Consider the following 12850-nt stretch of genomic DNA (forward strand, 5'->3'; position numbering starts at 1 on the left):
ATGAAGTTGAACGGAACTTAAAATATGTGAAGCAAAAGTCATTTGAATTTGCAAACAAACCAGGCAAGTAGCTGGCTTCGAAAATTAGAAGTGAGACAAAGAATAACTATATCCAAGAGATCAACAAAAAATGGGCTTTCCTATGATGAAAGGGAAATAAAAAGGGAATTTTTTAGATATTATTCTGAATTATATAAAGGAAATAAAGTAGAAGATATAAAAATCGACCAATTTCTCAAGACACAAAATATTCCAAAACTTTCTAAGGACCATATAGAAATTATGAATGCACCGATATCAATAATGGAAATAACAGAAGTAATAAATCAAAGCAAAGCTAATAAGGTGCCAGGGCCCGATGGGTTACCAGCTTCGTACTACAAATCTTCTAAAGATCAAATATTACAGCCTTTGCAATGGATGATGAATGATATTTTGCAAAGAGGAATTATGCCAGAGTCTTGGAAGTATGCCAATATTGCAGTAATTCCAAAACCAGATCAAGATTTAATGCAAGTCAAGAACTATAGGCCAATCTCATTCTTAAATAATGATTATAAACTTTTTGTTGCCATTTTGGCAAGGAGAATGAAGGTTGTATTAAGACTTTTTATTCATGAAGATCAAGCAGGCTTTTTGCCAAAATGGCAATTAAGAGATAATGTGAGAACAGTTGTGAATGTATTGGAGTATTACGAAAAACACAATGATAAACAGATAGCTATGATCTTTCTGGATGCAGAGAAAGCATTTGACAACGTCTCCTGGCAGTTTATGTGGAGGCTACTGGATGTAATGGGAGTTGGTAATAATTTTATAGGGCTATTAAGACAATATATTTGGAGCAATACGCTAAAATTATTATAAATGGGGAACTATCAGATAATTGTAAAATACAAAAAGGAACTAGACAAGGCTGTCCACTTTCCCCATTACTTTTTATATTAGTACTGGAAGTGCTTTGCAGAAATATTAGAGATGAACAAATACAAGGCCTGAAAGTTGGGAAACAGGAGTATAAACTTAGAGCCTTTGCGGATGATGTGGTGTTTTTTCTAGAAAACCCATTAGAGAAGATTGGAAGACTTTTGCAAAAAATACAACAATTTGGCCAATTGTCTGGGTTTTATATAAATAAGACTAAAACGAAGGTGTTGACAAAAAATATGGACCAGAAATCTAATGACAGATTTTTTTAAATAAGTGAACTGAAAGTGGAGAAGAAAATTAAATACTTGGGCGTCTGGTTGACAAACAAAAACTCTGTTGTTTTCAAATAATTATATCAAAATATGGAATACAGTAAAAAGCGACTTGCAAAGATGGACTAGAATGAACTTATCTTTAATGGGAAGAATTTCAGTTGTGAAGATGAATGTTTTACCTAAAATGTTTTCTTTTTCAGACTATTCCTATAATTAACACGTTAACTTGTTTCAAGCAATGGCAAAAGGACATAACCAAATTTGTTTGGCAAGGGAAAAGACCAAGAATTAAATTTAAAAATTTAACAGATGCTAAAGAAAGAGGTGGTCTTACTCTGCCTGATATAAGGTTGTATTTTGATGCTATTTGTTTGATGTGGTTAAAAGAATTGATAACATTAAAAAAAATCCCAGAATACTTCATCTGGAAGGATTCAATAGAAGGTTTGGATGGCATTCATATCTGTGGTACGATAAAAGTAAAGTGCATAAAGATTTTCTTAATCATTATGTAAGGAGTCTAATGAGAGTGTGGCTAAAATGTAAAAAATGGTTGGAATCTAAAACTCCATTATGGTTATCCCCGATTGAAGAGACAAATATGCAATCTGAATGGGGTACCTATAGGGATTTGTTATGTTTCCAAGAAAAGGGCTGTAAATTAAAAAACCTAATCGAAATACAAAATTTGGTTAGTAACTGGTTTCAGTAGCATCAGTTAAATGAAATCTATAAGAAGGCTCTTAAAATTGGATTTGAGGATCAAATGTCGAGATTTGAGAAGGAGCTGTGTGAAAACGATGAAAAATTAGTTTCTAAGATGTATAAGCTGTTGCTTTTGGAGGAGACAAGAGATGAAGTGGTTAAAACGACTATGATAAAATGGGCTCAAGATGTGGGTCATAATATAGATATGGCAGCTTGGGAAAAATTATGGAAAATGGATTTAAAGTTTACTGCATGTTTTACTTTAAAAGAAAATTATTATAAGATGATGTACAGGTGGTATTTGACACCCCCAAAATTAGCATTAATGTATAAAGATGTTCCAAACAAATGTTGGAAATGTGGACATTGTGAAGGAACTTGTTTTCATATGTGGTGGTCTTGTGGGAAGGCAAAGGCCTTTTGGGATATGATATATAATGAGTTGAAGAAAATTTTTAAAATGTCATTTCCTAAGAGGCCAGAATCCTTCCTGCTGGGAATAACGCGAGGAGAGTTTTCCAGAAGAAACTGAACATTTTTTATGTATGCAACCATGGCGGCCAGAATAGTATATGCACAGAAATGGAAGGACAATGAAATGCCCTCAAAAGAAGATTGGTTGATAAAAGTTTTGGAATATGCTGAGATGGCAAAACTTACAGTACTGATAAGGGATGAAAACTTGGAATCTTTTAAAGAAGTTGGAAACCATTCTTACTATACTTAAAGAACTATTTTTCTAATATGGACCTTTCAGCAGGGTTTGAAATTTAGTAATAATAGCAGGTTGGGTAGAGTAAAATCGAGTTTGCAATATGTAGGATATATGTTTTGAATTATTATAGCAATGGTTGACTTGTATAGTTAATGAATCACACAGATTGATGAGCGAGAAGTCTATATTTACTTAATTAGATGTAACGGGATTGTTAAGATATTGTAAAAACCAATAAAAATTTTAAAAGGCAAAAAAAAAAAAGAGGGGTATGGATAACTTCATGGAGGAGAGGTCTATCAATGGCTACTAGTCAGAGGGCTATAGGCCACCTCCAGCCTTGATGGCAGGATGCCTCTGAGTACCAGTTGCAGGGGAGTAACAGCAGGAGAGAGGGCATGCCTTCTTCTTTGGCTTGTGGAACTCCCAGAGGCATCGGGTGGGTGACTGTCTGAAACAGGATGCTGGACTAGAAGGGCCAGCAGGGCTGTTCTTATGAGGAAGAAGATGATGACTATGACAATGCCAGCAGGAGGTCTGCCTCTGCAGGGCCTGCTTCTGCTACCTTCAGCCAGAGACTGGAGACAGAGATGGAGCGCAGAAATTTTCCTACCTGTGTTTACTTGAAGTGGATCCAGTTCTGTGCTGCCTCTGGGGCCAACCGGACAACCTACAAACCAGTCAGGCCAGGGGTTTGTGCTGCTAAGTGTTGGATTTCAAGTGTGGGGTGGGGAAGCTTTATGAGTACGCGTTACTGGAGGAGCTGAAGACCACGGCTGGAGCACCTGGAAGAGCTGAGGTGGCCAAGGTCCAGAGCTGTGCTCCATCCTTCTTTCTGCCCCCCCCCCGCCTTTGGGATATGTGTGTGTGGCTTTTCGTTCATTTTCTGGGGCTCTGGAAGCTAACCCCCCAATTCCCATATACACAAAGGTCTTATCATCTGTGGTTGTAGGCTAGAATGGAACCCTGTAAATAATGTGGGCTGCTTGTACATGGGGGGGGGGGGGAGCTTATAGCACAGCTGCCATATACTGAGTCAGACCATTGGTCCTTCTAGCTCAGTATTGTCTACACAGACTGGCAGTGGCATCTCAAGGGTGCAGGTAGGAGTCTCCCTCAGCACTGTCTTGGAGATGCTAGGGAAGGAACTTGGAACCTTCTGCATAAAAGCATGTGGATGCTTTTCCAAGAGCAGACCCATTCTCTAAGGGGATATCTTACAGAGCTCACATGTAGTCTCCCATTCAAATGCAAACCAGGGTTGACACCACTTAGCCAAGGGGACAATTCATGCTTGCTACCACAAGACCAGTTCCCCTCTCCAGGCGTACATCATGTCTGCATGTTCAGCCTTTAGTTTTTAAGAAAATCTAAATAATTGTCAAGCTTTATTTTGTGCTATACTAAAATGTCTTGTCTTCCTTTTGCAAACCTACAGAGAAACTTCTGAGTTTTGGAGGGCAGGGTTTGTTTTTGTTTTTGCTTAATGATTGAAATGTAATACACACAAATCACTTGCCAAGAGCAGATTAGAAACTCCTCTTAAAAGGGGGGAAAAAGCACTTTCCCAAACTACTCTACATTGTGTGTTACATTATGTAATATCAAACAGAAAAATAACAAAAGTACCAATGGTCAAACATTGGTTACAACAGAAACATACTTTATCAGATGTTTCATTCTGGGCTTTACAACATGTGCTCTCATGACCTGATAAGATCTTGTTGTTAAAAGGAGCTACACGGATCCTTAGATTGAACTGTTTAGCCCCAGGAGACTCAATGAGCATTTTGATTTTACAGCGTTAATATAATTCTGTTAGTCATGGTTCTTCATGGTCAGCAAGGTATTGTTGTTTTCGCATTTGTACTTGGTTTTTCCTTGCATAGTTCATTCTGTCTTAGTAATAAAGTATTGGCACCTTGTAATCCTGCATTGTAAAGGTTAAGTTTGTTTCATTGTCTTTCACTCGTGGTTTGCTGTTTTACTAATTAGACCTGTGTTCTCCTTGATTGATTGATTGATTAAGTACTGTCAAGGCGGTGTCGACTCTTAGCGACCACATAGATAGATTCTCTCCAGGATGATCTGTCTTCAGCTTGGCATTTAAGGTCTCTCAGTGGTGCATTCATTGCTGTCGTAATGGAGTCCATCCACCTTGCTGCTGATCATCCTCTTTCCTTCAACTTTCCCCAGCATAGTCTCCTTACTTCATATAATATTAGAATTTTTTCTTTACTGAATAGCTAAGAAATTGAATATTGTGCCTTGTACATCACTGTGAATACCCCACTATGTGATTTGGATTTGCAGGCTTGCAGTCTCCATCTTAGCTATGAGCTCACTGAACTGTGAACTCTGCACATGCCCATATTTGGCAAAACTCTCAAGTTGCTGACTTAGCACAAGCAAACACGGGGCAACTATTACCCAAGGTCAGTATAACAAGCAACAGCAAGGTGTAACCCTATGCCCCCTCTCTATTCAGAGAAGGAAGCTGGCTGAGCTGACCCGAGTTAAAGGAGAGAAACTATTTCTCAAGGGAATAGTAAAACTCCCTTTCACTAATCATCTTCACAGGAACTCAGATAAGGCTGAGCACTCCCACCCCACTATTGCTGCACTAATGGTCTGGCATGGACCAGAGGGAACAGTCCTTGGTTTCAAAAGATTCATTTTCTCCCCACCTGGAAGGTCTTTCTGGTGTGCCAAATAAGCGTTGAGCTCGCCCATTCACTCCAGCCCATACAGGTTGTTCAAACCATTTCACTTCATTGTTCATCAAAATCACACCTACCAGTGATTGAATCAAGCAATATGAATTCTTTTGTCAACAACAGATGTCAGCCCCAACAGCAAAGAGGTGTGAACCGTGTAAGGCCTGAAGGCATGATTTTGCCTATTTCTAGGCCAAACACCAACAAACGTTGTGCTCAGCTTTAGCTATACAATCAGCCCCCGCACCCCATCCTGCTATGCTGCCTCATTGTGGCGGGTGGGTGTTCTTGGAAGGGATGAGTGAAGTATGCCAGGAGAGTCACCCAGAGCATGAAGATCATCCCAGCTGCCCAGCTAAAGCAAGCAGGCACCTATATTGGGCAGCAGAGATATAGGAAGGTGCTAGAGGCAGATGATCACTTCATTGACAAATGACAAAGGCATCATTTCATACTGTGCGGGAGAAGGCAATGGTAAACCACGCCTGTATTTTACCAAGAAAACCACATGGATAGACAAAATGGAATGATAGTTGATGTAGTGCTGGATGATGGGCCCCTCAGGTCGGATGGTACTCAACATGCTACTGAGGAAGAGCTGAGGAATGTACCACTGAGAGACCTTAAAGCCCAAGTTGAAGACAGATCATCCTGGAGAGAATCTATCTATGTGGTCGCTAAGAGTCAACACTAACTTGACGGCACTTAATCAATCAATCAGTCAATACAATCAGCTACAGCTTTTACTCCAGCTTTGATTCCAGCTCAGATCCCAGGCTCCGGTTTGGACCTGTCTCCAGACCCAAACCATGCACTACGCCTGGCTGCCTTACAGAATTGAACCCTAGAGATCCAAACACCTTTGGACTTTTCTTGAAACCAGACACTATCCTGGTTCCCTGGCTTGCAAGTGGCATGCTTACCTCTTCTTTTCCCTGCCTCTTGTCCCTGAGAGGAGATCCACCAACAGATATTACCCTGCAAGTGTGACAGGCACACCACCGGATATTGGATTAGGTATTACACATTGCCTATCTTCCTAAATCTCCTTGCCATCTTCTCTTTTCTCCTTAAGTCTAAAACTGCTTGTCAGGCCCTTTCTCTAGCCAGCCCTGAGCTGATACTGTACTAATCTGAACCTTAAGCTAAAACACCTCTTCATGAACTTCTAAATTAGCACTATTAGTTAATATTTTGTTGCCTCCTTGCCTGCTTAATCAGTTTTTCTCTTCCTGTACACCTAATTCTCTGAATAAATCTGATTGAACCACATTTCTAACTCCTCAGTTTCCAGTCCCAAACTTTGCAAAAATTTATTCTCTAATGAACTGTTCCACCTAGTAACACTGATTATGTCACATTGGCCCGAAAGCCCAATTTGAGTGTTGGACCTGTTAATGAGACTGTTCCAGATACTGGCTGAGTCGAGCCTACTCAGAGCTCTACTTGTAAAAGGAAATCTGGTGAGGATTTCCCTTTATCAGTAAAGGGGCATGGGGGCTTCCCTAAACCTAGAGGGGGCAGGTGGGAAGTGAGATTGTACTTACAAGTCCTTGCAGTAGCCCAGTTCAGGCTTCTGCACATACCGGGGGGGGGGCATTTTAGTGACCTCTGCACAAGTACAGGGGCCATTTGTGTGATGTGCATGGGCAGAGGTCACTAAAATGGCCCCTGCACATGCACAAAGTCCTAAACCTGGCCACCGCTAGCCTGAGCTACTCTGTGAGAGGCCAGCGGGTGGGGGGGGGCACTTCCAGTGGGACTTGTAAGTACTAACTCACTCTCCTCCTGCCCCTCTAGGTTTAGGGAAGCTCTCCTGCCCCTTTACTGGTAAAGAGGAATCCTCACTGGAGGATTCCCTTTACCAGTAGATCTCCAAGCCAGTTAGAACCAGTTCGGCAGTCTGGTTTGACTGTTTCAAGTTTGACTGGTGCCAAAAACCAAACCAGCCAGTTTTGTGCATCTCTCTACTGTGAGTTACTTCTTGTATTTAAGTCTTTTGTAGTTCCTGTTTTTATTTTTCTTTATCAGTTTATTTGAGTCAAGGTGATATTTTAATATATGTGGGCTAGTCACCCCATGTGTTGTATTCATCTTGGTTTAGTCAGTTTGAGGATGTTTGTTTCAAACCGGAAGGTTTCTCACAATGTATGTGAGAAGCTATTTATTATCATCTCTGGTTTAGTTAGTTTAAATATTTTTGTTTGAACTAGTTAGTTTTGTTTCCAAGGAGCTATTTATCATCATCTTGGTTTATATATCTTTGGCATACTGTTTGAACTTGTTAGTGTCTTTTTAAGAAATTAGTTATTATAACCTCTTGTCTTTGCACTTGAGGTTCATCTTATTCCCTTTTTACAAGGTCAAAATTATGGTTGTTTTTACCTACCTTTTAATGGTTCCTTTTATAATTACTCCTTTGTTATATTTTACATGCTGTAGTCCCCTGAATAAGAGTTTTCACTCAAAATGCGTTGGGATCTACTCTTCAATAAACACTCATTGCATCATTCCTGTTTCCTTCCTTCAAAACCCCATCCCACTACCTTCAATGAGGCAGCAGCTGGCTGCCTGGGGTTCATAATATTTGGTTGTATTTTGAGGAGAGCTTCCTTGCCCGTTCAGAACTTGCAATGCAAAATGAGGCTTACACGTCCTTACAGCTGGCAGCTGCTGTTAGCAATACTTAGAAGTGGATTTGTTTAATCTCTTATTCCCCTATAACCAACCAGAATTTTTTAAATGAGAATGCAAATGACCGTACAATCCTGTGCAGTCGATTAGCGTAGGAATTCCCAAGTTTGAAAATCAGTTCCACTTCATGGGTATTTTGCAGCTACAGTCACCACCCATGGAGAATGATGCTCATCTCCCACTTTATATATACTAATTTGGCTAGTATAAGATGCGACCTGGAAAGTATTTCAAATTGCTTTCTTTTACACTCCCAGGGTTGAATAGGTCTGATTCTTTAATCCATACTGATGTCCAGTCATCAGGGGTAATATTGGAGACACCTGAATGTGCTCAGTAGCATCCTGCCAGACAGCATGAGTGATGTTGTTTCCACTGACACCCAGAAGCCTCAGTCAGCCCAACAGGAAATGATTATCCTTAAGAGTCTCCAGGCCTTAAGCAGAAGGCCTACAAGGCTTCTCTTTTCACCAGCAAGCTGTTGTGCCCCCACCTCCTCCTCCACCTCCTCAGCCATCATTGCGGGGTACAAGGCAGAGACCCAATGCCTTGAAAAAGCCAGCACCCAACACAACCACCTTCCCCTCCCCTTTGTGCGCAAATGGAAAGAGAAGGGATAGACAGTGGAAGAGGAAATGAGAAGGTGCTTAGCTCCACCCTTCCCTCTTTCCATCAGAAGCATACGGAAGGGGTAGGACCAAGGTTCAATGAGTAAGGAGGTAGTGCCTGGAAACACCTGCCGGGAAGGAATTTTAAAAGTGCACCCCTCCTCACTCCTGTTTAATCCAAACTGGGTCAGTGGTGAGAGGCGTGTGGGGCACCTGGGCAGGCAAGAGGTTCAAGGCATCCAGCCAAACATTTGAGGCATGTTCCTTTTGTGCCCAGTGCTAGCACAGCCCATGTTTTCTTCTCCAAAATGTTTTCCCTTCCAGCTCTCAAATGTCAGTGAATAGTTGCTCCACAAACTGTATTGCAGCCTAAACCCCTGCCCGTACTTAATGTTCAACCAAGGGTGTTGCTGCAACAGAAGCACAGTTAGTACCACACTGGCTTGGGCTAATATTTATTAAACCCTTTGTACAAGGAACACACTTTTAATTCAATATTTCAATTTATTGATTGCCAAATAATAATCCACTGCAAATGAGAAAACAAAACACAAGAGTGACTTCTTGTTTGGAAGTATGTGTGTGTGAACATGCAGGTGTATTAACTAAAAATGGCATCAAAATGAACTGGTTATATACTGTCAATATTGTTAAGCTATTTTGCAGAGTGGATTAATTTAGTATTTTAATGCCAGGTCTAAACATTGCGGCAGATAACAAGGTGGCAAAATCAAAGGCATTAAAAAACCCCAACCCAATATGGTGCCAAAACCCATTAGGGTACCATTCCATGGAAAAGCTTATCCTGCACATATCCTTGAGATTTGTGAGAAACCAAAAATCACTTCAATGGGGCTCAAGTGGAAACAATATTCAGTGGACAATATTAATTATTAAAATGTTAATTCTCCACCCTGATTAAAAACAGTACTTTGTGGCATAGTTGTAATTGATTTATACTTCTTGCCCCATATTTAATGTGAATATACACAGAATAATTACTTCATCATTTAAATAAAAATGGAAAAGTTCTTCTTTACTGCATTTTTAAAGCTTTCATCAATTTAAATTATTTGTTTCTCTATAAGTTAAGTACATTTGTAAGTCTATACAAAAGCAAATATACATATTTACAGTCATTCTACTGAAGCACTTCAGTTGGCTTTTTTGGCTGATCTCGGGGCAGGGGGAGAGTCAGCAAAAGAGCCGCCCTGCTATGTTTGAGAAATCCAGGAGCATGGCAAATATGTCAAAAGGAATTGCAATCATGCCAGAAATGAGTTAGTTGCTGTTATTGTGAATAAACTGTATAAAAGCATCAGCAGAAAAATAGGCCTTTTATATTTAGTAAATATAGCTTATGACAAAATTGCAATCTAAACCTTTCCTACTTGTACTGTCAGGTAGAGGAGTGTGAGGCAACCTCTTTTCTTAAGTGTTTAAACATAACAACTATGAAAACAATACCCAGTGTGTTTATGCACAATCATGCAGCCTTCTCCAAGGTTGCAGGCAGGAAGTCCAAGCAAGTCCAATTTGGAAAACACAGTCACATTCTGCACAGAGATCCACCACATGTGGCTTTGGAAACCCCAGACATATAGGCTGGTTGTACATTCTGGGTTTTTTTTTGAGGAAGCAGCCAGAAATCAAATTTATTTAAAAGAACCCCCAATTCTAAAATCCCCCCAGAAAGGCACATTCAGTAACATTATTTTGCCAGAATATATTTAAAATTGAAACACCACGGCAGCATCTGGCTACTTACATTCCAACTTGCACAATTTGATTGCAAGAAGAGGGACAGCATTGTTTGGGGTATTGTGGAATGCTTCTCTACCGACACATCATTTGCAATGGGCCACTTTTGCTTACTTTACTAATTCTCTGGCTTATTATTGGGGCTAGTAAGAATTAACACAGGAAATCAGCTTATGGGTGTCCCATGCATGGAATCAATGCACCTGACATCCAAAAAAAAGCCTCCAGCTGGAATTGTTCCAGTTGAGAGGGAAATAAAGCATTTGTGGCAGCAGTTACACTTCAGTAGAGCTCTAATCCAACTCTACAGCTTTGCTCTGATTAAAACAACTTAACTTAGCACTTCTTAAAATGAGTAGTATTGATTTTAAATAATAGTGATCATGAGAACACAGAGCCAGGGTGATGTTCATTCAATTTAACTAATACAGAAGATAATAATACAGGAGATAAGTCATCCTTGCTGACTGAACAAAGAGGCACCTTTTAAAAACGGTGATTCTCTTAATGAGCAGGGGGAGAGCACATGGCCCTATCCATCCCCAGCACAGCATTCTTCCAGTGACCATTGCTGGTGTTTGAAGATTAATATAGGATCTTGACTGCAACCTTCCATATAAAACTGGTCTCCAGAAGCTCCTTGCACATATGTTGCACATCCCAAAGGAAGGGAACAAGAGCTGCATGAAATTTTAACAAGGTCAATTTCCAGCTTCATCTCTGCCAGCAACACTGCCATCCATAACCACAATGTATTAACTGTTCTCATCTTTTCTCCCCACCCCAAATATTATTTCACTCCATTATGCTGCTTTCTCCCAGTTTCACTGGAGGGCAATACTTAATACTGAACAACCACTAATCCTTATCATGTAAAAACAGATACAAAAGCAGTATTGTAAACAATTCAACACTCTTGTCTCTTGATCAGCAAACGTCTGGGAAACCTTCAAAGGGCTTTGCACCCGTCCAACGCTGTACCATGTAACCACATTCCATGTTCATGTCTCCTCTGTCACATTCATGAAGTTGTTCGTTTTCCAAAGGTCCCCCCTCCCACCCTATGAAAACGAGAGGCTGGCAATTGTTTTTATAGAGATAACAGCTTCACATAGTTGCCTGGAAAAGTACCAAACTGCCTTGTTCTCCTGGATGTGCCTATTGAGAAAGAAAACAAGAGAAAGAAAACAGTTGCAAGATGGGTGACAGTAGGAGGGCACTGTGGGGCAGTTCGCTCTATCCCATGTCAACTAGATGATTGTTCTGCCCCAACTGGGTATTTGGTTACTTGTTATGGTGCTCCTAATACCTGCTTCTAGGACAACGATAATCTTCCCTATTTGAATCCATTAGCAACTGGTTACGCCTTGCTAGCTGCTGCCATGCTTCAGTTTATTCAGTGGTTCAACCTTCTACAAGTCTTTCTACAGTTAAGTTAATCCGCTGCCTTTATCAGTTACTGACTGATAAAGCTGAAGATTAATTTTCATGGAAGTGTGGACTGGATGAGAGTTTAGCTGTCTGGATACAGCCTAACAGGTGTTGAGGCCAGAACAACGATCACATGTTTGTTTGCAAGCATATGTGGCAGGATCATATCCAAATTAACCCAGTTAAGAGATCCACCACAGACTTGGCTGCTTAGGCAACATGCCTTCAACAAGACTCACACCTATACCGACCAAGGTGTCAGATGCATAGCAAGTCCCTTTAAAAGACCGGTGCCCCCTTTCCCTGAAACTGCAGCCCAGACACCCTTGTCTGGAGCTTGCCCACAGCTGGGGGAAAAGGTCCTGCCAAAGGCTCCCCTGTAAATGATTGCTGTGTTCATGCATAGCGCCCCTGCCCAAGCCGCACCCCCTGCATCAACATCAGACGCAGGGGACATGGCCCAGTACCAGACATGGGGCCACTCAGCTTTCACGGAGTTTCCTCAATCAAGAGTTTGTTGAAGCGCTGACTGGGAGCTTCTTTCTCTTGCCCCTCACGAGGGGGCAGAGAAAGGCGCTCCCAGTCAGCGATTCAATGAACTGCTGTCTACAGAAACTCTGTGGGGGCTGAGTGGCCCTGTCCCTGGGTGGCCATGGCCCCTGCACCTGACATCAGCGCAGGGGTGTGTGGCTACTACCCGTTCGGATCCTCTCCCAATCCACCCCAGTCGGCATTTCATTGACTGGCTGGGTTTCCCCCCACTCTACCTCATTAGGAATGAGGCAGGGAAAGAAGCAGCCAGCGTTTCAATGAAACATTGGCTGGGGAGGAGAGGGGTGTGCCTTGAGCTTCCAGCCAGCAAGCACTTTGTTAACCAAGTGGGTGCAGGAGGAGGCAAGGGGGTGCCTTGACAGCCCCCTCAGACCCTGGCAGCCTAGGGACCATCCGTCCCCCCACCACCACTTGCTCCATTGTTCCCATGCCTCTGATCCCAGAATGTAAGATGCTGCC

At 41.4% G+C, this 12850-nt stretch overlaps 1 protein-coding gene across 50 annotated transcripts in view; it reads right to left on the bottom strand.

Annotated features, from left to right (window-relative positions):
- Positions 1–9086: 9086 nt before the first annotated feature.
- Positions 9087–12850, bottom strand: part of SORBS1 (sorbin and SH3 domain containing 1) — a 304285-nt gene continuing 300521 nt past the window's right edge. For all 50 annotated transcript variants that reach the window (XM_053307082.1, XM_053307125.1, XM_053307131.1 and 47 more), the window contains one exon: positions 9087–11566. In XM_053307082.1, coding sequence (XP_053163057.1) covers positions 11499–11566 — 68 coding nt within the window. In that variant the 3' untranslated portion in view covers positions 9087–11498. The remainder of the gene's footprint in view (positions 11567–12850) is intronic.

This window comes from Hemicordylus capensis, chromosome 3 (genome assembly GCF_027244095.1).
Source record: "Hemicordylus capensis ecotype Gifberg chromosome 3, rHemCap1.1.pri, whole genome shotgun sequence".
In the NCBI taxonomy this organism is placed as follows: domain Eukaryota; kingdom Metazoa; phylum Chordata; class Lepidosauria; order Squamata; family Cordylidae; genus Hemicordylus; species Hemicordylus capensis.